The 24,805-nt window shown below is 50.3% G+C and overlaps 2 protein-coding genes across 2 annotated transcripts in view; both read right to left on the bottom strand.

Annotated features, from left to right (window-relative positions):
- Cacna1a (calcium voltage-gated channel subunit alpha1 A) overlaps positions 1-19,883 on the bottom strand; it is a 295,076-nt gene extending 275,193 nt beyond the window's left edge. The window contains 2 exon segments of the mRNA XM_040736792.1: positions 4,231-4,531; positions 19,391-19,883. Coding sequence (XP_040592726.1) covers positions 4,231-4,496 — 266 coding nt within the window. The 5' untranslated portion in view covers positions 4,497-4,531; positions 19,391-19,883.
- A 1,516-nt stretch (positions 19,884-21,399) lies between these two features.
- Positions 21,400-24,349, bottom strand: LOC121136392. The gene is made up of 3 exons (XM_040736758.1): positions 24,011-24,349; positions 23,595-23,775; positions 21,400-21,724 (listed from the first exon to the last, which is right to left on the bottom strand). The coding sequence occupies exons 1-3, from the start codon at positions 24,347-24,349 to the stop codon at positions 21,444-21,446; spliced, it is 801 nt and encodes a 266-aa protein (XP_040592692.1). The 3' UTR covers positions 21,400-21,443.
- Positions 24,350-24,805: the final 456 nt, after the last annotated feature.

The following is a 24,805-nucleotide window of genomic DNA, read 5'->3' as shown; positions in this document are numbered from 1 at the left end:
AAACCCAGGCATGGTAATGCACATTCATAATCCCAGCACTGGGGAGGTAGAGACAATGAGCTCTCTGTGGCTCTCTGGCTGGCCAGTCTAGATTACTTGGTAAGTTCCAGATCAGACAAGAAAACCTGAGGTTGACCTTTGACTTACACACACACACACACACACACACACACACACACACACACACACACACACGCGTGTGCACATCCATACACAAAGGGAGTTTTACCCAGGCCTGGTGGCACACACCTGCAATCCCAGCACTTGGGAGTCAGAGGCAGGAAGATCAGGAGTTCAAGGCCAGAGTAGGAGGGGAAAGGAAAAGGACGGGAGGGGAGGGGAGGGCAGGAGACAGGAAGGCAAGTAAGGATGTCCCGATACAGCTGCTCCATAGCACAGACTGACCCAGTCAGAGAGATGACTGCTCAGACTCCGCCCCTAGGTGAACAGCCACACAGGGACAGGGCCCGACTTGCCCCTAGGAGAACAAGGTCTGGGGAGTGGATGGTGATGTGGCTGAGGTCTTTGCCTTTTCGGCTGTGTGCTCTGTGTCCTTCTCCATTACAAAAGCAGAACCAATAAGCAGATTAACACAGGGCCCCCTGCTCCAAGAGATCAGTGGGGAGTGGGGTGAGGAGATAGAGGTAGGGCAGGCTCGAGGGCCATGAGCATGACTGATTCTGTCTGTGTGATAGTCCTGGAAAAGAAAAACGGTCGTGTACTTCACAGATGGAGACTGAGGTTTACAAAGCCAGCTAAGGGCTGAGATTTGCTCCAAAAACTTCCTCAGAGAATAAGAAAGTGAAGTGTAGGAGGAAGCCTGTATGCCGCCATTAACCATGTGACTTACTAGAGGCACATACAGATGAGGTAATAAAAGAGCAGTTTACCACACCGCTAACCACACCCACTTTAGGCATGACTAAAGACATATACGGACAGACGTAAAGACATATACGTACGTAGGCAGTGAACTACGTCACTAGCCAGGCCCACTTTTGGGCATGGCTAGGGGCCGTTATGGGGGGGGGGGAAGCATAAAAGACCGAAGAACGGAAGTCTTGGTCTCTTTTTCCGGATTTTGGCTTCCAGTTCGGCAGCGGAAAACTACTAGGCTCATCTGGATTACTTGTTTGGTATCTTGTGAGTAATTTCTACAATAAATACTTAGTTTTACTTTCAGTAAGTGTGCCGTTTATCCTTACAGCGTCATTTGGAACATCAGTGAAGTGTGGCTTTGTGGCGTGAACCCGGAAATCCTGGCAACTATTGAATGTGAGCAGGAACATGTGGGGTTTGAGCAACTTCTACTCAAACATGTGCAGAGTGAAAACACTTACACAGAGCAGCATCTTAAGGGAAAAGCAAGCCCCATGGCAGGGGGTTGGCTGCAGTTGACTTGGAGCTAGTATCTTGTTCCAATTGCTATGAGAGCTCTGAGACTTCAGAGGGAAAGGATTGTTCTCAGCTCCTTGTTCATAAGGGCAGACCATCACTGCTACAGCCAGAGCCAAAGACAGCCACTCACACCGTGCCCAGCGAAGAGCAGAGGCATGGGCCAGGCAGCTTCTCACACCATGCCCAGCGAAGAGCAGAGAGATGGACCAGGCAGCTTCTCACACCATGCCCAGTGAAGAGCAGAGAGATGGATTGACGTGTGTGTACTGGCTCTCTGTCTGTTTTCTCCATTTTATAGGTTGGTGTCCCACAAAGAGTCAAGAAAGGGTATCACCTGCTGTGGGCAGATCTTGCATTTCAATCCACCAACAGAATCCCCCAGAGGCCCTTCTGGTGACTCTGCATTCTGTCAAGTGATAGTTAACACTAACCCTCATAAGCAGACCTTGAGTTCCCACCAAGACTAGAGGGTCACGAATGTGATGCCAAGCTATGCGATACACCAAGATCCAACTCCAGCCATAATTCAGCACTCTGAAAGCAGATACAAGTAGTGGTCTGTGAGTTTGACACCAGCCTGCTCTACCTACCAGGTTCTAGGCCGGCCAAGGCTACATAAAGAGACCCTATCAAAAACATAAAAATATTGAAAATGTGATCTCAAAATATTATATATTTTATTGATGTCTCCCTTTCCATTTTATATTTATGCATATTACATTGTGCAGCATATATGTATAAATTAAGTATGACAGGGGTCTGTCAAAAATAGAACACCTAACTAGAGTCCACCAGTGAGGGACTGGGGTGTGGCTCAGTGGTAGACTTCCTGCCTAGAATCCCTCAGTGAGGGACTGGGGTGTGGCTCAGTGGTAGACTTCCTGCCTAGAATCCCTCAATGAGGGACTGGAGGTGTGGCTCAGTGGTAGAGCTCCTGCCTACAATCCCACAGCGGGTCGGGGACAGGGGATCAGCAGTAAAATCCATACTATGGCAAACACACAGAAAGGGCTCAGGTGGGGATAAGCTGACTGCAGCCCAGGCCGGCCAGAGCCTGCACAGGAAGGCTGGGCCTGGGTCAAGCTCACTGCGGGTGATGAGCATCCTTTCACTCTTGTTGTTACAGGTGTTCTTTTCCTTGAGCAACAGTGCTCTTCAGTTCTTTAACGTCTTTCCTTGCACAGAAACGGTGGCTCAACAGGTTAACGCTCTTGCTTGTAAACAGGCCAACCTCAGTTCAGTCCCCAGAAGCTACGCAGTTAAAGAAAAGAACCATCTCTAGCAGTGACCTCCACATACCTGCCAGGACCCAGCCACCGTATGCACACAAAGTGAATGAAAATGTAACAAAATAATTGAAAAAGAAACCTTTCCTGTCCCTAAAAAAGCATCTCCTTGCAACAAGTCTGCAGGAATACCCAAAGTCTCATTGCTTCTGAGAGAGCCACGCAAGGGTGAGCGTGAGTGGGGAGAACTGAAGAGGAAGGGTGGGGGCGAGGTCCTGGAGAAGCACCGTCCGGGCGTCTGAGCAGATGGATGGACGCGTTGGCAGTGGGCTGAGGAGTGCACCGGATTGACAGTGGGTGTGAGTGGACGAGGGAGGCGATGATCAGGGGTACATGGGAGGTACATGGATGGGGCTGCCGCTGCATGGGAAGACACATGGACTAGAAGAAAGGCTTGCAGGAGCCCATTGCAACCTCAGAGAGGTCGGTTTGTCTCCACCTGCAGATGCTCAGATATGCCACCAGGTGTCGCCATAATCTCAAGAACCACCTCGGAGGTCACATTGGACAGCCAGCCACTCAGCCAGAGGCTATGCTTCAAACCAGCCCACCACACATGGTTAGGCCCAGCTTGAATTTGCAAACGCCCCGCCCCCGCCAGCACCCCCCTGGCTTCACCCACCACCCCAGCCTCCCCCAGCAACAGAAGAAAACAGTGACAGCTGCAGAAAAGCAGGCCCGCCCGCCAGACTCTGAGCCTTTCGGGAAAGTATGTGGAGACAAGGGACCCCTTAAGAATTGAGCTGATTCCTGTCCTGTCAGTACCAGCTGCTCGTGCTGCTTCTGATGGCCACATCACAGCCATCGTTGTCAGCCCATGAACCCGCCCCACCTTTGCACCTATGGGGGGAAAAAGGTTTTTATTAAGCCCAGAAATCCATCTAGAAAAGCAATGGCAAAGGCGTGGTTTGTAGTGGAACCTTCCTACAAAACACTTTCCATCGACTATCTCAGCGTGGCTGGTTTCCCCACCGCTGCTGAAACTTGGGAAGAGGTTTTCAGTCCTGAGTACCAGGTAGCTGCCCCCCCCCCACACACACACACACAGAGACCCACTTAGAGGATGACAAACCAAGTCAAGAAGCCACCACATTCTCCCAGCTAGGGACCCCTTACCACCACCACCACCACCATCACCACCACCCCCCGCGCCGCCCCCCCCCCCGCCCTCTCCCCTCCCCCCCACCCGACCTTCAGCACAAAGGTCTATCCGCCCCGGCTCTGGAACCCGCAGTAAGAGCAGACACGGGCTCTGGGGGTCCTTCTAGAAGGCAGCAATTCTCAGCCTTTCCTCACCACACCCCCAGCAAAAGCACTTGTCCCTTCTGCCAGCCCTTTCTGGCTGCACTGTGCACAGGGGATCTGCGTCCTTCACAAAGCTGCCTCGGAGAACTGAAGGCAACCCTTAGGCAGAGTGTTGATCGGCCCTCAAGGGAGAATTTGAGTCTTCAGCAACCACACCGCTTAGCAGCACGTTGTGTGCCCTGAAGCTTGCCTGTTCAAAACTCAGCCTGGCCCACGAGCCCCGCACAGCGCGCATACTCACTCCCACTCTTTCCTCCTGGCCTGGGGGGTGCTGTGCATCTTGTGTGCCTGGTGGGCCAAGATGACATCCCGGTGGTCCACCACGCCACCACGCCGTTTCAGAGTTGGCCCCTCGAGGCTGCCGCTCATCTGCCGTGACCACGGGACCTGCAGGGGCCTGGGTGAGCCTGCCAGAGTGCAGTCCGCGCCTGGGCGCCTGGGGCGGTGCGGGACGTCATGACTGAGTGACGGAAGCATGGGGTCAGAGCCCCAGGGGGCCCTTGGCATCCATGGGCCTCTCTCAGAAACCCCAGGAGAAGAAACTGGAGGGAGAAAGCACACAAGGAGAGCAGAGTGAGAGAAGCACCAGGAAGCCGGGGCCACGCGAGCAGGTGTGGACAGCACAGGCTACCCCACCCCGAGACCGGAAGTTCAGCACCCCAGGCCCGGCTGCCAGGATTGAGTATTCCCTTGGCAACTGGGGGCCAGGAAAGACACTTCCAGCAGTTGCCAGGCAACACAGGCCATGGGTTGAAAGGGCGCAAGGGTGTGGCTGATGCTGAGCAATAGGACCGCCTGGCAAGCCAGACTGGGGTGGGGTGGGGCAGGGGTGTTTTCTCGAATCTACATGTTCCCTTCTGCGGAATGGACCCTCTGGAGGCCCTACTCTCCGTGCTCTGGGCCTGTGTCCTGTGAACTCCAGACACCTGATAGCGAGTTCAAGTTCAAATGTGCTAGGCTAGACGTCGGGTTCTCATCTGCTCTCTGTGTGGTGTAGAGCATAGGGAGCCCAGCCCACCTGTTAGGGTTTGGTTTTCTTTGGTTTTCAGTTGTTATTTTTGTTTTGTCTCATTTTTCAAAAAGTGGTTGTCTGTATGTTCACGTGCATGCAGTGTACATGGCACATAGATGTGTGCATATGTTTGTGGAGGCCAGATGTCCACTTTAGGTGTCTTTCTGCAGGGCTCATCTGCCCTAGTTTTTTCGACAATGTCTCTCGCTGGCCTGAGGGCGAGTGGAGTAGGCTAGGATGCCTGGCCAGTGAGCCCCGGGGATTTTCCTGTCTCTCCCCACCAACCCGCCTACCCACGAAGCAGTGTGATCCCCATGTGTCCTACCATGCCTGGCCTCAGGTCCCAGTCTACTAAGTTCCCCCCAGCCCCTTATGTTTTTCTTATGGGATATTGGGCTGTGAGGAATGCTGAGTAGCCCTGGAGTTTGGGATTTGTGCAGGCAGACAAGAGTAAGGCACCTGCAGGGTCTGGGAAATGGTGTTCCAGAAAGGAGGCCTCCCACCCCCCATGAGCTGTTCAACAGCCCCAGCTGCCCTGAGTATACACAAGGAGACAAGTAACCCCTGACCGCCAGTAGGCGCTCCCCAGCTGGAACTGGTCCAAACACCTGCAGACCTGGCAAGCAGGTGTGCCCATCTCACCAACAGAGAAAAAGACAGAGCACGTGGGACTTGCCTCACCTAGTGTAGCTGGGGACACTGAGGAGAGAAAATAAGCTGGAAGCCACTGCACGGGTGTAATGCCTCACAGAGCAGACCCCGTGTGCCAGGCATAGGTAGGGTTCATTCATGCCTGTATGACATGAGAGCCACACCCGAGTGGATGCCAAGCCTGGACCATCTTGTGTGACTACAGCAATCAGATGGCTCCTGGAGATATCCCTGGTTCCTCAGCAGGGCACACTCTGGAGATGAGGAAAGGGGGAAGGGAGAGAACGAGCCCAGGGAGAGCTGCGGCATGTCTGGGTCGGGAAGGCAGACACTGACTGAGTGAGCGCTAATGCCTCAGCGCTGCAGACACAGTAAGCTTGTTTGGAAATATGCAATGCTCCTGGAGGAAGGCGGGACTCAGAAGGAGCCATTCCATCCTCCCATCAGGGAAGTGAGAACAGGGTTACCTGGAGCAAGACTGCCACCACGGAGCAATGTGCTCACCCCTGGGTGGCAGAGTGACCTGCACTTTGGAATCCTTTCTTCTCTTTCCTCCTCTCTAATCCCCCATCCCTTCCTCTCCCCCTCCCTGCTCTCTCATCTCAATCTCCTCTCTCTTCCTCCTCTCCTCTTTTTCCTACTCTTTCTCTCCCGTCTCCCTTCCTCTGTGGGGAGCAGAGGAAGCCCGCAGTGAAGGAAGCCAGAGTGAATGTGTGCTGCTGACATGGGTACAAGTCCTGCTAGAACTCAGATGCCTCAGATGCAGGGAGAAGCTCAGAGATGGCAAAGCCTTCCTGGGGTCTGAGTGAGATGCTGGCAGCTGCAGACTGCTTTGACAGAGACTAGCTATACCTGTCTCCTCCATCCCGCTGCCCGTAATAATCCTACCTCTGTGTGTATCTGTACATAATAACCCTGGCACCTGTCCAGTTGTACACCATAAACCCTTTCTTCCTGTTGAACTGTACATAACAGACACGCTGCGTTCTGAGATGCAGCCTCTCCCTCAGTCCAGTCTACTCGGTCCCTGCTTTTCTGTGGGGCCCTGTGTTTGTCTTTTCTTCATTTCCTCCAGGTCAAGTCCCTGCATCCCTTCTCTTTCCCTACTCTCGCTAACTGTTCTCTCTGTCTCTGTCTGTCTGTCTGTCACTGTCTCTTTCTCCCCACCTCCTCCCCTCTCTTCCTTCTCGTCTCTCTGTCTCTGTCTCTTTCTGTCTTCCCCCTCCCTCTCTCTGTGTGTCTCTGTCTCTCCCTCTCTCTCCCCCCCCTCCACAATCTGTATTAGAGATGGGGCCCAGCTATGTTTTCTAGGCTGGCTTTGAACTCCTGGGCAGAAGTCACCCTCCTGACTCAGTCTCCTGGACAGCTGGCACTGAGCACTATCCACGGTCTTTTGGATTTTTTTTCTATTGTCCAAATGTTGCAGCCAGTGCCCCATACAGAGATCTGCCACCTGCTATCACATGAATTCCTGGAGGAGACTTGCCATTTTAAAGAGTGCATAATTTGAAATTCCTTGAAGCACTGTCTAACACCATCTTACTGGGAATAGTGCTTCAACAACAGAGTTTGTGCAGAGCACTGCCCTGATACACGGCAGTGGGGTCCAAGTGTCCCCGGGTTCAGCCTACACATGTACCTACACTATACACAGAAACACATGCATACATGTGCACACACAGCAAACACACATACCATGTGCATTTATAACATACATGCATATATATAGCACACAAATGTACCTATATGCATGCATGCACAGTAACATATATACAAGTCCACATATGTTCATATATCACACATATATGTACATGTATCATATACATATACCATGCACATAAAACACACATATTACCACACACACGCACATACACAGCATACATATGTACAGATACTGCACACAATACATGCATGTACATAAAACACGTGTACATACAACATGTGTGTGTATGCATATGTGTGGACACAGGCATGCTATGGTGTACATGTGGAAATCAGAGGACAACTTGCAGGAGATGGTTTCCTCTTCCGCCATGTGGGTTCCAGACATCAAATGCATCATCAGGCTTGGTGGCAAGAGCCTTTGCTCTCTGGGCATCTCATAGACCCAAAGTATTGGATTTCATATGTATATTTATGAATTTCTAATAAGTAAAAATATTCTTAACAAGTATTCAAAAATTCGCACCCATTCTTGTGTGCCAGCCTTGTGTGTGTGTGTGTGTGTGTGTTATATGCACACGTGCGCGCGCATGCAACCAGGCTGATAACTAGCAAGCCCCCTCCCCCCCTCCTGTCTCTGCCTCTCCAGAGCACGGTAGTCACAGACCGCAGTTGGCTTTATATGTGGGTGCTGGGGATTCTAACTTAAGTCCTCATGTCTGCATAGCTGCTCCATCTGGGGCACTGTAGGACCCTTGTTCAGACAAGCATAAAGCAAGGTGGAAGGGGAAAAAATCAAAGTGTGGTCAATGAGAGCTCTCATGGCTTGGGGCAAAAGTGTCATGAGGACAGAGCTAAACAAACTGCCAGACCAGATGGCAAAGGTGGAATGCCAGGCTGAGAGCAGCAGACAAGCACCAGCCAAAGTGTGTGCCCCAGCGAGGAGAAGCCTCGTCACACTTTCCACCCAGATGGTGTGATCTCGGTGTGCTTAGGACAGGTGCACGCATGGGTGGCCCCAGCACACTGGCTTGGGCTGCAGGAAAGAGCGAGGGAGACCCCAGACTGTGACCTAGTGGTCATGCTGCATATGACCCTGGAGCCCCAGTATCCTCCCCAGCTCTGCTCTGCTCTGCTCTGCTCTGCTCTGCTCTCCTCTCCTCTCCTCTCCTCCTCTCCTCTCCTCTCCTCTCCTCTCTCTCTCCTCTCCTCTTCTCTCCTCTCCTCACTCATTCGGTCAGCAGCCACACACGCTGAACACCTGCCATGTACTGGGCTGAAGCTACCTTCTCATCCTCCTGCTTGGCACAAACCAACCTTGGCTTTCCTGAATGTCCTCTCCCTCTTCACCCTCCATCCAGCTCAAGACAAGCTTCTGTTTCCATGCTTCAAGAGACACTGGCCACACCCCTTGCTGCCTGTGTGTGGGGGGATGGTGTCTGCATCTCCCCTTCTGTGCCTCTTTTAAGCACAGAGCCCAGGTCCAGCCTAGGGCACAGGTCAGAAGCAATGCAGGAACACCCCTCAGCCAAGGGTGGGTGGAGAGACAGACATCCTTCTCCACAGAAGCAATGAGCCTAGGCTCCTTGCCAAGGTCTGCCACTGCCTGCTGTGTAACTTTGGAAAATCGTTGCACCTCTCTGAGCCTGTTTTTTTTATTCACAAACTGGAGACACCAGTGCTTCATAGAGTCACACATAAGGGTGAAACAGCCCTCTTTGAGTCCTTGGGTTCTGCACCAGAGCATTCAAGCAAGCATGGATTAAAAATGCTTCCTCTAAAATTGCACCTACACACGCTGGCCTAGATGGGTGGGGGAGCCCTGACTTCAGTGACAGACTGTCCATAAAGCCAGGTGATGTAATCTCAGGAAGGACACCCAAGACTGACATCTGGCCTCCGTTACATACACATGCGTGTCACAAGCCAGGTACAGTTGCTACACCTATAAGTCCAACCCTGGGCTGACACAGCCTGGTCCACAGAGTCAGATATTTCTTCTGAGCCCCCAGGAAGCAGCTGCCAGTCACCCTGGGCAGCAGTGGGAAGCACTTCTGCTAACAGCATTCTTGTGCTGGATGTGTACATTTGACTCCTCAGTGCTTAGCATCAGCAGATAGTCGCCAACCTCCTCACGCTTCCAGTTCCTTTGGCTAGATGGCATGGTGTCTCTGGGTGCCACTGAAGTATTAATTGGTCAGCATGTTAATTTGTTAGGGTGCCATGATGATGGGTGGCTCCTTTGTTGAACAAATATTTTTATATTATTAATCTTGGGACAGAGTCTCAGTATGTTAATCAGGCTGGACTTGAATTCCCAGCAATCCACCTGTCTCTGCCTCCCAAGTTAGTAAATGGCATGCATTCTCAGTGCCCAGTCTTGAACAAGTACTTATTGACTACTGTTATGGAGTCAACTCCAAGGGTTTCCTGTATTGGTCCCCAGTGAGCTGTGAACAGAGCTGGGCCTGGGGCAGGCTATGACACCATGGGTGGGTAAGCCATTGGTCAGGGCTATTTGGAGGGGTGGGGCTTATTGGGAGGAAGTCAGGTCATTGGGGCGCACCCATGAAGACGCCACTGGAGCCCAATCCTTTCGCTTCTTTTCACTTAGCTGAGTTGAGATCACTTTGAACGAATTGAATGTGGGCCTGAAAAAAACTTGAAGAGAACAGGGAGATGACTCAGTCAATAAAGTACTTTGTTATGCAAGCATGAGGACCTGGGTTCAAAACCCAGAAGCCAAGTGAAAAGCTGTGAGGATCACAGACCCTGGCCGGAAACCCACTCCTCCATCAGCCTGGGAGCAGGCAGCTGCGAAACAATGTTTACTGAAAACAATCCAATGCCATAAGCTCCTGATAAGGGCTTGCTCACTGAAACACCCTGACTTTGATCTTCCTGATGGCTAGCCACTTCCTGCTCCCTGCTGTTCCCGATTCTGGTGTCAGAGATTTAACCACCAGCCAGGAGGTGTGTGAGAGGTGTGTGTGTGCGTGTATGTATGGCAGAAGTTTTTCTGGAGGGAAGCGTTTTTCTTGGGAAGTTCTCCTAAACCGATTTGGGGAGGATAAAGTTTTCTTAACGCAACCGACTGGTCTCTGTGTCGTCTATCCAGACGCCCTCGCCACATTCTCGGATACAGGCTGCGCAGCAGGCGCGGCAATTGGAGGTCCCACCGAGATCGTGAAAGCGAGGTAAGTGGGCAGGTTCATCTCTTTTTCTGGCCAGGAACAGATTAGGAAAAATAAGAAAAAAAAAAAAAAACGATGGGAAATAATAATTCCGGGAAGCTTAAATTACAGTATCAAGTTAAAAAGTTACTTAAAGAACAGGGGACTACAATCATGAAAGGCTTTTTAAAATGGATTAAACAATCGAGTCCATGGTTCATTACTGGGGGAGGCTTAAATGTCCCAGATTGGGAGGATGTTTGCCATGATTTTCAGAGAGCCAGGTGTTAGTGGCACACGCCTTTAATCCCAACACTCCGGAGGCAGAGGTAGGTAGGATCAAGGCCATCCTGGTCTATAGAGCGAGTTCCAGAACAGCCTCCAAAAGAATAGAGAGAAACCCAGTCTCAAAAAAGGGGGGGTAAAATAAGAAAAAAATAAAAAATCTCCAATCTTTCGCCTGATCCACTGAGGTCAGGAAAGTAAAGGGAAACTCAGAGATCTAAAAGGCTAGCCAACAAGTAAGGCTATAAGTATGTATTAAAAAGGGGGTACCAAGCTAGGGGGTACCAGATTAAATCTCCAGGCCTCACCTGACAAAGGTCAGGAAAGAAAGGGAAACCTGAGAGATTGCCCTCAGTTGAAGGGTAGATTGGATTAAATCTCTAGGCCTTCACCTGACACAAGGTCAGGAAAGCAAGGAAAACCTAAGAAGTTGCCCTCAGTTGGAGGGTGGATTGGATTAAATCTCCAGGCCCTTGTCTAAGGGATCATCCTCAATGGGAGGATGGATTATAAGATGGGTAAATTAAAAAAATTGGTAACAGTTAATAAACAAGGTACTAGTATTCAGTAAAAAAAAAGTGCAAAGGTATATAAAATAAAAAAAATGTTTACTTACATTTATATGGGGTAGGTTATTGATACAAATTTACGGTCAATTTTATAAGTCATCTCTAAAAACTTTTGACAAAAGTCTGGCCTTTCCACTTTGCATCTACAGAATTACTAGAAGTGGGTACGGCTGTAGCCCCTGAGTGTAGCTCAAAACTTCTCAAATAAAGAAATGATAAGGGACTTACAGGACTTTTTCAACCTTTTGTTTTAATTCAAGGATTGACTGAAGTTGTTCTGTTAAAGAAGTTTCATTTTAACAAACTAATCATAACCTAGGCAAAAGGAGAGATATGTATGCATGGTCTGTGTATATAGGCGTGGCCATGTCAGTATGTATGAAGTGTGAAATGTAAATGCGTGAATGTTGACAAAAGCAACTGTTCTAATTGCCTTGGAGATGATTAAAGGGATATTTAAATCTCTTCAAATACATTTAAAAACTACCTAAATCGATTTAGATATAGCCAAAAGAAACATCCAGGCGGTCAGTTAATGTCTTAACAAAAAAGTCAAGGTTTAAGCCTTCAGAGCCAGTCAATTAAAAAAAAAAAAAAGAGAGGTTTTCTCAGAAAACTGCCCTGCCGCTTTGGCAGGTCCCACCCCCAAAGGTGTCTGTGTAGATGCAAATTAGGCCTTGTCAGCTCAGATACAAATGAGGCCTTGTCAACTAGTGAGAGCTACAGGTTAAAAAAAAAAAAGACTACTCACAGATTTCAGACTTCAAATAATTTTTAAAAAATTATTTGGGGCATGGTATAGTTTACAATCCTTAAATTATTCTCAAAGGTACTTAATGGTTATGCCCCTTTTAAAGGACATCTACTAATAATTTAAATAGTAATCCCAATACACCTAGATAGGTGACTAAGGAGGGTAGACACATCCTTCTACTGTTATGGTCCAACTTCAACAGTTCAAACAAAATTTAAAAAATAAAAAAGGGGGAGTAATGTCCCCAGTCCCCACATGAGTCATTGAATAATCCACTACTCATTAAAAAATTTTTAAAATGTAAATGCCAGTGAGCAATCTGCTTCAGACAGATTCTGGCATAATGGAACTTGAGCAACTATTACTCAGGTCAAATGGAGACATCCATACACTAGACAGTGGAGAAGACCCTAATTTGGGGTCAAGGGCATGTTTGTGTTTTCTTGCAGGAAAAGAATAAAGCTTCAGCAGCTGTCACAACATTTGGTGAGATGCATGGAGCAGAGAAAAACTGGACCTGAGACCGTGGGAGCCTGCCCAAGCCAGTTCGAGATTTCCTAAATCGGTGTTCCTAACCCTTGATGTCATCAAATCTACAGCCCAAGAAAGAAATAAAATAGTCGGTTCGAGACTTCCAGTTTCTCAACAGGCCTGCTACATCAACCTCCTGGACCCGTGAGTTTTCATCCCGAAGCCAGCAAAAAACTGGAAGATTAGCCGTTTGCCCTTGACACACCTTAAAACAACAGAATTCATTTTGCCAGTTTTTCCCTTTGGGGGAAAAAAGGACCCATTTAAAACATTTGGACACTGGTATGGACTGTGATAAATGGCAAAAGCCTCTTTTCAGTATTTAAGAGACAGGACATGGTCTCTTAAAATATCAGACTTGGTGGTTCCTGTTTCTGGAATCGCACCTATGCCAGTGTATTTTTCTGGAGATATGCAATTTGTCCTAATGTGACAAAAAGGAGACTTTGACTCAAGTTACATATTCAGCTGAGGCTACTGACGTTAAATCAACAAACTACATCACCACAGGAACAAATTGGTACTCTGTAAATAGTGCAACAAGCCTCTTGTTCATATTTTTTATAATGCTACATGTGTAACATCAATGATTGTACCTAATGTATCTGTGCAAGTGCACTTTCTAAATGCTTTCCTAAGTAGATCTTGGAATGATTGTAAACTTTATCACTGTTTTGACCGTCAAAATGTAACTGTAAATCACCCTTGTAGCAAAGAAAGGCTGGTGGTAGAATGCTGTGGCCCAGATCGGGGGATGGGCAGATGACAGAGAGGCGCTATGTCAGTGAGGGTTCTAGGAATGGTGACAGTGGCAGTAGACATTCTGGCTTCATGCTGAGTTCAAACGTGCCTTAGCCCATGGCAATCCCGATAGCCATAAAGCCTGATTACAGATGATTCTAAGATGAGGTTTCTCTGGTGACAGGCAACCTATGGGGTAGAGTCGTCGTCCCTCCCCGCCCCCCTAAGGCAGGGGTAGCCAGGTACCTCGAAGACAGGATGGGGGGCCACCCCGTTTGACCTAAGACAGGAGTGCCTCATAAGAAAATAAAAAGGAGGAATTGTGGGGATCACAGACCCTGGCCGGAAACCCACTCCTCCTCCATCAGCCTGGGAGCAGGCAGCTGCTAGACAATGTTTACTGAAAACAATTCAGTGCCATAAATTCCTGATAAGGGCTCAGTCACTGAAACACCCTGACTTTGATCTTCCTGATGGCTAGCTACTCCCTGCTGTTCCCGACTCTGGTGTCAGAGATTTAACCACCAGCCAGGAGGTGTGTGAGAGGTGTGTGTGTGTGCGTGTATGTATGGCAGAAGTTTTTCTGGAGGGAAGCGGTTTTTCTTGGGAAGTTCTCCTAAGCCGATTTGGGGAGCATAAAGTTTTCTTAATACAACCGACTGGTCTCTGTGTCATCTATCCAGACGCCCTCGCCACATTCTCGGATACAGGCTGCAAAGCAGGCGCGGCAAAAAGCTAGGTGTATGGGCCAGAAAGATGGCTCAATGGTTAAGGCTACATACTGCTCTTGCAGAGGACCTGAGTTTGGTTCCCAGCTCCTACATCCAGCAGTTCCCAGGCACCCGTTACTTCTGCTCCTGGGGATTTGATTCCCTCTTCAGGTGCTGTACTCATATACACAACCCCCACCAGAACACACACACACAAATAATTAAAACAAATAAAATAAAATCTTGGATGCTGCAGAGAACCCAGGTTCAATTTCCAGCACCCACGGTGGCTCACAACCATCTGTCACTCAAGGTCCAGGGGATCCACTGCCCCTGTTCTGGCCTCTGTGGGCACCAGGCATGCATGGGGTACACAGACGTGGATTCAGGCAGAACACTCATCCACATACATTTTTTAAAAATATTTTTTGAAAATGAAGAGAGCGGTGCAGAGGAGGGAGGGAGGGAGGGAGGGAGGGAGGGAGGGAGGGAGGGAGGGAGGGAGGGAGGGAGGGAGGGAGGAAAGGAAATGAGTGTGCAGGCAGCACCTGCAGCCAGGGATCTATTAAGCAAACGCAGGAGGCCAGCCGGCCGACATACTCCAACCCATGAAAGGCTCAGCCTTGAACATCAAGGTGTGTGGTGAGGGGCTCCTGAGCTCCCCCACCCAGCTGAAGATCTGTTGGCTGTCAATGGCTGCTGAGAGAAGAGTCTGAATTCTTCTGGGGTATGACCCTGGTAGGATGCCATACTCCAGAGCATGGGTCCATACTTACACACATGTGGGCAGCACTAACTGGACTCTGAGGGTTTTTAAATTGTTTGTTTTGTTTGAGACAACCTCTTACCATGCAGCCCTGGCTGGTCTGGAACTCACTACGTAGACTCGGCTGGCCTTGAACCTACAGAGATCTATCTGCTTGCCTGTGCCTCTTGAGTGCTGGGACTGAAGGTGTGTTCACTCAGTGTGGGAGGTAGGGGATAGAGGGAGAAAGGGAGAAGCGTGGGCAGATATGATTGAGATACAGTACACAGAGCTGGCCAGGTGGCTCAGTAGATGAAGACACTTGCCACCGAAACTGATATCTTGAACTCCATCCACAAAACCCGCATGCTAGAAGGAGAGAACGGGCTCTCATAAGTTGTCCTCTGACGACAGCACACGGTAGCACTTACAGGTGAGTGTGTGTATACAAGTCACACAAGATAAAGATAAGTAAAAAATTAAAACATATGTTGTATAAATGAATAAGTTGACAAAGAATAAGTTTAAAATATTTTTAAACCAAGATTTTTTTAAAGCTTTGCCTTCTGATGAAAAGCTGCATTTGATCACCGGCTTACATACACACATGCATGTGAACACGAACACACATGCACTCACAAACACACAAGACTCCCTGGGGGAGAATTAGAAGTGTGCACAATATAGTTTTCCCTTCTGTATTGTTATTTTGAGACAGGGTCTCATGTAGCCCAAGCTGGCCTTGTAGCCAAGGCTTATAGATTCAATTCCTAATCCTCCTGCCTCCATTTCCTAAGTGCAAGGATAACAGGTAATGCGTCACTGTGCCTGAGCTAGACATACTACCGTTCCCATGCCTTGGTCTGCGTCAGGAAAGAGACAGTCACAGGAAAAGAGGGAGAGAGAGACATGAGCTATGAGGTGGGTGAGAGCATCCCCCACGATTATCCTGGCTTCATTTCTGTTGCTATGGCAAACGCAGCTTAGGGGAGAAAAGGTTTATTTCTAGCTCACAGTTTAGGGCCAGCTCAGCACAGCAGGGAAATCAAGACAGGAGCTTGAAGCAGCCAGTCACATCCATAGTCCAGAGAGAATGAAAACACCCACTCACGCGCAGCTCCTTTCTAAGAGTATACAGTCCAAGATCCCTGCTTAGAGAATAACACCACTCACAGTACCCTGGGTCTTCACACATCAATGTAATCCAGACAGCCCCTCATAAACATGTGCACAGACTGACCTGATCCAGACAGCCCCCCAAACAAGCTCACAGGCTGACCTGATCCAGACAGCCCCCCAAACAAGCTCACAGGCTGACCTGATCCAGGTAGTACCCCACAAACATGCTCACAGGCTGACCTGATCCAGGTAGTACCCCACAAACATGCTCACAGGCTGACCTGATCCAGACAGCCCCCCAAACAAGCTCACAGGCTGACCCCATCCAGACAGCCCCGACAAACATGCTCACAGGCTGACCTGATCCAGGTAGTACCCCACAAACATGCTCACAGGCTGACCTGATCCAGACAGCCCCCACAAACATGCTCACAGGCTGACCTGATCCAGACAGCCCCCCAAACAAGCTCACAGGCTGACCCCATCCAGACAGCCCCGACAAACATGCTCACAGGCTGACCTGATCCAGGTAGCACCCCCACAAACATGCTACAGGCTAACCTGATCCAGACAGCCCCCACAAACATGCTCACAGGCTGACCCCTTCCAGACAATCCCTATCTAGGATTCTTTTCCCAGGTGAGTCTAGATTGTAAGTGAAAACCACCACTAACCTTCACAACCCATTTATATGTGCAATTAAGCCTCCGGAAACTTCGAAATGCATTCATGAAGACATTTATCAGGAGTGGGAGGAGCCAGACACAAAGGCCACTCACTATGAGGTTCATGTATGGAACAGCACATACAACTCCCAGGACCAATGGCAGACAGCGGCTGCTGCTGCAGCTGGGGTGGGGGCGGGCCAAGGGACCCGAATTGGTTTATGCTTCCTATATGGGATGTCGGGAAATTACCAAGGCTATGTAGGGTGGTGGCCACACCACCTCATGGGTATTCTGAGTATTGCAACCAGTTTTAAGATGAGGTCAAGCCAAGGGCGGTGGCTCAGAAGGAAGAAATGCTGTGGAGACGGTTCAGCCGGTACAGAGCTTGCTGCAAGCGTGAGGAACTGATTCCAGTTCCTCAGAGTCTATACAAAACTAGTCGGACACAGTGGCGCAGGTCTGTAATCCCGGCCCGGGGTAACTGAGTCACCTGGGTCCCTAGAACTCAAAGGCCGACCAGCCTGGAAGAATCTGCAAGTTCCATTCAGGGACAGGTCTTGTCTCAAGAAGTAAGACAGAGAGTGACTGGAGAAGACTCTGGTCTCTGGCCTCCACACACGTGAGTACACGTGTACACATTTGCACACCCTCATGCACCACATAGGACGAGGGAAGAGGAAGGAGGCCACATATCTTCCTGGGAGTAAATGTAAAAGCAGCCTGTAGTTTTGGAGCTTGGGTAGCCCACCCTGAGCCTCCTAGTTGCCCTGCTGCTGTCCTCGGCGAAGGACCCTGAAGCACAGGGGGATGACTGTGAGGCCCCCAAGGGTCTCACAATCCAGTGAGACTACTCGGGGTCTTAGCGATCCAGGCGGTTCTCACCCTGGGCTAGGAGGATCCAAGAGTCCTCAAAAAACCCCGCTCCTCAAATCCACCAGCCTCCCTGCCTGGCCTCTGCCCAGAGTGACTTTTCAGGGCAGTGTCTGGGGTCAACCCTTTCTCCATCAAGATGAACTTGGCCTTGCCCGAGAGGTCAGAGTGAACCTGCCGGCAGCTGTAAGCTGTCTCATGCTGTGAGGACAGCCTGGACTGAAAGCTCCCAGAATAGAACCTTCCTCCTTGGCCCTTCCGAAGGGTCCTCAGAGCCTACAGGCTAACAACAACAACAACAGCAAAGTAGCCAGGAGAGCTAGCACAGGTCCACATCCTAGCACTCAGGAGGCTGAAAGTTCCAGACCAGCCTGGACAGAAAACCTGTCTCAGAAAAAACAAAACAAACAATAATAACCTAAATAATTCAGCCCTATGCTAGAACCTAGAGTGACCTCGGACAGCACAGGACACTCCTTAGCCGGCCGATGCCCCACCATTTCTTTAGAGGTCAAATTCACCCTCTTCCTGCTGACCCCAAGGACTACTCATGATGGGCTCTTTGGGAGACAATGACATTGAATTAACTCATCTTACATGGAGGGAAAGCAGCGCCTGCACAGGATGACATCTTTATGCTCCTCTACAGGTCCTTACATCCTAAGGGAAAATAAGACACGGCAGAGATAAATCCATGCATTCCGGGAGGAGTGTCTCCCTGCAGCCAGGGAGTGGGGTGTTGAGGAGGGGAGGGGCTTAAGGTCACATAATGAAGCGACTGCTATCATGGCACACTTGAAGTATTTGCAAGTGACCTGAGATCACCCTAGAAATACGCTGCGAGGGACATAAGGAGGCCATGTGAAGCCATCAACCCTGAACCAGACGGGGCTGCCGGCAGGGTTACTCAGATGTGCCCTTGGCCTTGAGCTAGGAGCAGGGGGTGCAGGGAGGAGGTGTGGCTCCCCCAAACTGCTGTGTTCCAGTCACATTCTGGTTTGGCTTCTTGGGCCAGGTCTCAGGGACACCCCATCCCCACCCCCCACCCCACAACAAAGCCACGAGAGGTAAAAAGAGAAAAGGAGAGAGAGTCAGAGACAGAAAGGAAAGAGAGATAGAAAAACAGAGAGAGACAGAGAGAGAGAGGGAGGGAGGGAGAGAGAGAGAGAAAGACAGAGAGAGAGAGAGAGAGAGAGAGAGACAGAGAGAGAGAGAGAGAGAGAGAGAGAGAGAGAGAGAGAGAGAGAGAGAGAGAGAGAGAGAGAGAGAGAGAGAGAGAGAGAGAGAGAGCATTTATAGCAGTTCTCAACCAAAGTCCAAAGTAGCCCAGACTCGGCTCCTCCAGGACGCACAGATTGTGTGGAGCTCGTGGAGCTGCGCAGCCTGGACCGTGGACCCTCAAACCCCAACCGCTGGGATGCCCTGCGAGCCTGAGGCTGAGAAAGGACTGGGTGCCTTCTGGACTTAGACCAGTAACGCTCACATCCCAGTCACGTGTCTCTAGCAGGTGGCAAAGACATTGGTCGCCAGGGGCTGCAGACCCAGAGCTGAGGATAGTTAGTAAAGAAAACGGATTTGGGGACTGGGGATGAGGCTGAATGGGAGAGCACTTTCCTAGCATGTGCAAGGCCCTGGGTCCCAACCCCTCCGAAAATAAAAAAAAAAATAAATAAATAGAGAAATAAAATAAGTCACACACACTTTAACAGAAACTCTCCAGAGAAAGGTGTGCTGGCTTTTTGTTGTTTTGGTTTTTTTTTTCAGAGATTCAAATAAAATTTGGAAATCAACTCAAAAGAAAACTTATTCACAGAGAGAGCTGGAGATCAATTGCAATAAAAAGAAAAACCGAACTCCTAGTCGAACGTCATACCCTACCCCAGGCACCCCACTCTGCCGAGCCCTGCTCACCTGCATCGGATCTAGTGTGTGCCGAGGCCAGTCCTCCCGGAGTCCCGAGGGTCCCACCTGGTCGGCGCCCAGCCTTCCGAGCAGTGGGTGGTACACGGACCCATGAACCAGTCGCAGGGGTGCCTGAAAGAGCTGCCTGGGACGCGAGAGCTGCGCAGCAAAGCCGGTGCAGAGCACGGCAGCTGCGCCAGCGGTGGCGAAGGAGGGGCGGCTTCACAGAAGCTAGGGGGAAGGCTGGACAGTCTGAGCCCTGTGATCATCCGCAGCCAAGTGTCTGGCACCTTCCAACCAGGAGCTGAGAGCAAGCCTCCCCCATTGCTCCTAGCAGGGAAACCGGGAGTCTTTTCTTGGTTTTCTGTGTCTCTTAGCAGTGACTTCGCGGTGCCAAGCAGAACTAAGGCTTTGAGGGGCTGGCCTCTCTGAGAAGCAGAGTTGGGGTGGCGCTCAAGGGACCCCTGTTCCACCTGTCCCTGGTGAGGCAGCGGGAAGGCAGGAGGCTGCTCGGAATTCAGGCACATCCCCTTTGCCGATGGCGACCTAAATTATTCATGCTTTTAGAGAAACAGTATTTAGGGTGCAGCTGCTAACCCATGCCCTGGGAACAGGCTTCCTCCTCAAGCTCCTCAGAGCCACATTCCCACAGGAGGATCAAGAGGGCAAATCTGTCTCTAGGGCGCAGGGTCCCGGACTGCAGGCTTTGCGATTGTCTGCAGCTGAGCAGTGAGACCAAAGATCCTTTCCTCCTCTTCTTTTTTAGGGAATGGAAGCCAGGATTTTAAAAAATGCTTGAAAATGCTGGGCAAGTGATGTGCCACACCCCAACCAATGCCCCCCCCCACGATTTATTTTACTTCACATTGATTGATTGATTGATTGAGGGTCTCACTCACTACATAGCCCTGGCTGTGCTGAGACTCAGTCTGGAGACCAGGCTGGTCTTGAACTCACAGAGATCCGCCTGCCTCTGCCTCTGGAGTGCTGGGATTAAAGGTGTGAGCCACCACCACCAGATCCTACTTACCTACCTATTCTTGAGGCAGTTCTCACTCTGTAGCCCAGACTAGCTTAGGACGCTTTATCCCGCCTAAGTCTCCCCAGTGCTGGGATCACAGATGTCTGCTGCCACACTGGATGCCTGCCTTTCTTTTTAAAGTTGATAGTGTTGTATTTTTCCTTTAAGAAACATCTAGGGACCAGAAAGATGGCTTTGTGGGTAAAGGTACCTGCCTCCAGGACTGCGACCCACATGGTGAATCTGCAACATGTTCTTTAACCTCTCTCTCTCTCTCCCTCTCCCTCTCTCTCCACACACACACACACACACCCATGCATGCACGCACACTTTAAACAAACATCCGTTTCCATAGTTATGAGCAAACACTGCTCTCACAGAGGACCAGCACTCACTTCCCAGTGCCCATGCCAGGTGGCTCACAACATCCCTAAACTGTGTCTCCAGGGGATCTGATGCCCTCTTCTGGCCTCTGAGGGCACCTGCACTTGTGTACATGCACACACATATAAACAAAAATAAAAATAAATCTTAGTTGGTGGTGGTGGTGCACACCTTTAATCCCAGCACTCAGGAGGCAGAGGCAGGCAGGTCTCTGTGAGTTTGAGGCCAGCCTGGTCTACAAAGCTTCATAGAGAAACCCTGTCTGGAAATAAATAAATAGAATCTTTAAAAATTCCCACACACAAGAGAAGGGGGAGATAAACACAGAAAAGTGAAATGAAACTTGCTGAAGACATTGGCAATACCCTACACCAGTGCCATTGCATCTGTCTCCTTTTAACTTCTTCATTCAATTTTTGGGGGTTCACCTCCCACTCCACTTTTGTTCCCCCCTCATCCCTGTTGCATCCCCCCAACAAAAGAAAACAAAACAGAGTAAGCAAGCAAACAAACAAAAGCAAGAACAGAAAAAGAAAGAAGGAAGCAAAGAGAAGGAAAGAAAGAGAGAAAGGAAGAAAGGAAACAGAACAGAAAATCCACCAGAAACGGCAAAGTCTCTGCTTCTCCTTCTCTCCTGTCTCTCTGTCACCTCTTTATCTATCCTGATGGCACTGGAGGCTTCGGTGTGTCATATGGTTTACCTTTTGAGCCATCAGCGTGACTGGCAGCTGTCCATTGCAATGAATCATTGGTCTGGTTCACAGCCTCTGGTTTTTGGTACATCATCCTCACTGGATCCTCACCAGAGCTCTTCTGAAGTATCTGTGTCTTGGAGATCTTGTGGGTATCATTCTGCAGGACTGGTCCCTTTGTGAGCTCCAGCAGGACCCAGATGGGGTAGGTGCTAGGGTAGGTCAACCCAAGGCCCAGCTGTGGGCCTGGGTGTTAACCAAAGTCAGGTCAAATGGAGCCACCGGAGCCAATCACCTCAGGTGTGGTGGCAGGAGTCAGCTCCTCTGTATTCATGCCCTCAGGGTGGGTTTGTTCTCAATTGTGGTGAGGGGTAGGGACCTCTCTCCCAAGTGCAGGGACCAGCTCTCTTGCCGTAGTGGGTAATGAGAGGCAAGGCCAGTTTTCCCAGGGCAGGGAATGTCATGACTGGCTCCGCATGGCCCTCTGATTTCATCTCCCATGGTTCCTGAGGTGACTCAGGCCACAGACATCAACACAGACCCCAGCTGCTGCTGGACCATGGGCCCAGACATGGCTCTTGGCAGCAGATTGGGCCCGGACGACATCCTGGCTTGGGTGGAGGGAATGACCACTCAGGCAGAAATGGTTCCAGCAGCCATGTGGTCGCCAGACACCACCAAGGTTTCAGATTGTGGCCCTAACCCTGGGCTTCTATGTGACCCTTACTGGCAGTGCTGAACCCAGACTTCAAGTGAGACCCCCAGCCGCTGTAGGACCATGGACCCCAACACAGTCCTTAGCAGCAGCTGGGTCTGGATGTCACCACTGCAGTATGGCCCTGAGACACTAATTTGGCCCTTGATTGGGTGCCTGAAGGGCCTTTAATGGTAGCAGGAGCACTGGACATCAGCACAGACTCCGGCTGCAGCGGGACCAGTGTACTTATATTTTGTTTATAATCTAACAAATAAAGCTTACCTTAAGACCAGAGTGCAGAGCTAAGACACTCTTTAGCCACACACCTGGTTAAGAGCTAAGGTACAAGTCAGCCACACACATACTAAGCCACTAGTTAGTCACAGAGGACAGGCAATGGTGGTCACACCCTTAATCCCAGCACTTGGGAGACAGAGACAGATGGATCTCTGTGAGTTCAAGGCCACTCCAGGCTACACGAGAGTAAATCAGTCTAACAGAGAAACTGAGCTCACACCCTTGATCCCAGCAGTTGGGATGACATGCCTTTAATCTCAGCACTAGAGAGGAATATAAGGCAGGAGCTCAGGGCAGTCTCGGGGAGCCTGAGGTTTGGTGGAGGGCATTGCAGTCTGCAGTCATGCTAAGGACAGGATCGCCCTTTGTTTGTCTGAGCCTTGGTAGCGTTGAGAAGTCTCCAGTGGCTGGCAGCTTTGCTTTCTGATCTTCAGCTTGAACCCCAACATCTGTCTCTGGGTTTTATTATTTGTGCTGCAGACCTGGGACTCTGACATAGCCCTCAACTGTAGCTTGGGCCCAGATGTTGCCATATCATTGAGTAGCAGTGCAGGCCACTCAGATACAGATGTGTCCTGGTCCTCGGTCACCAATCCAGACTCCGGGGACTGGTTTGATCCCTGACTTCTTCATGGCACTCGGTGGCAACTAGAGTCATGTATGTCAATCTGGACACTGACCACTACAGGCCCATGGACCTGGACAAGGCCTTCAGCAGCAGCCTGGGCTCAGATGACACCCTGGTCCCAGGTGGTAGCACAGGTCACCCATATCTGTATGGCCCCTGCTGTGGTGTGACCCTCCTGACTCCACCCAAGCCAAAGCCTCTGAATGGACCCTAGTGGTAACCTGTGCTGCAGAGTTCAACACGGACCCCAGAAGCAGCTGGGTCATGTGGCTGCAGTCCTTGCTTCTATGTGGGGGCCCTCAAGATGACTCAGTGACTCACCAGGTAAAGAGCTTGCTGCCAAGCCTGGCATCCTGAGTTAGATCTCTTTCTGACAGATCCAGAGGAACGTCTCCTGAGGTTGACCTCTGACCTCCACACTCACACCGTGGAATGCACACACTTATATACACACACACACAAAGAAATCTCTACCAACAGCAAGTTGTCTCTACCTGAAGAGGTCTGTGGCGGGAGAAGAGTGCAGCCCAGGCGGGTGGTCTCCAGCTGTCTGCTGAGGGGGAGGGGAGGAGCCCCACCACGGCTGGGTCCAGCGCTGACCCGGCAGCAAGGTGAGCAGAGTGGACGAGGCTGCTGGAGTAGAGGTGGCCTCTTCGCTTCCTCTGTCCTCTCGGCCTGTGGGAGCAGCCAGGGTGCGCTGTGAATGAACGGGTATGACCGTGTAAAAAGCAGTCTCCCTGTGTGTGGAGGTGTGGGTGTGCATGCATACTCCTGGAGCCCAGAGAACATCCCCAGGAGTGCTTGCTTGATTGATGGGTTGCCAGCCTCTTTTGAGAAGCGTCTCTCATCCACCTGGTGCTCACTGATTAGATTAGACGGGCTAGCCAGTGTGCCGGAAGGATCCACCTACCTTTGCCTCCTCAGCCGAAGGGTGACGGGCTAAGACTGCCTCCACCACCCCTCCACCTTTCCAGTGGCTTCTGGGGTATTCAGGCTTGCATAGCAAGCACGTTACCAACCGATGTACTCCCTCTGGGGGATACAAACTTTCACACCCAAAAAGTGCTTTTATGAGTAGCAGGCAGACAAGTCCCTTAAGCCCGTGTTCCCTTCTGGACTGAGACCTGAGAAGGGTTGTTTTGACTGTGAAGTTGGTCGGGCTGTTGGAGGCACTGTGAGCTTGAAAAGGCCACAAACACAAGATGTTATTACTGTTAGGCAGGGAGCCCTGGGGCTGCACATTTAGCATAGAATTTTCCTATTTCATGCCATGTGACTCATGTGAGTCACTTTGTGAACATAAATAGCCATCCCGCTTCCTTAAAAGTCCTTTGGAAATGTCAAAAAGTTTTGATTTTTCCTTTATGCGAATGAGACCAGCCTGAGTCAGCGCTCTAACTCATGACTTTTCCGGTTGAACAACTGCCCCCAGTTACTCACTCCACCCTGTTTACGGAGCCTTGCTGTGTCTTCAGTGGGGTGACATGTGCTCTCCCACCCCTCGGACTTGGATGTGGCTTTAGTTGATGGCAGATGGCCAGCCTGAGGTTTGTGGATATGTCTGTCCTCTTGCACTTACCCTGAGAACAAGTGTCCCCAGAGAAGAACAAAAGACACCTGAGCTGTCACCCAGATGAGCCCCACCCCAACTAGATAGTGCCAAGCCACCGACACAGTCTCACTAAGAAACCCAGCCTAGTCTTGA

This window comes from Mesocricetus auratus, unplaced genomic scaffold, assembly GCF_017639785.1.
Source record: "Mesocricetus auratus isolate SY011 unplaced genomic scaffold, BCM_Maur_2.0 Super-Scaffold_100081, whole genome shotgun sequence".
Lineage (NCBI taxonomy): Eukaryota > Metazoa > Chordata > Mammalia > Rodentia > Cricetidae > Mesocricetus > Mesocricetus auratus.
This window is presented reverse-complemented; position numbering and strand designations above follow the sequence as displayed.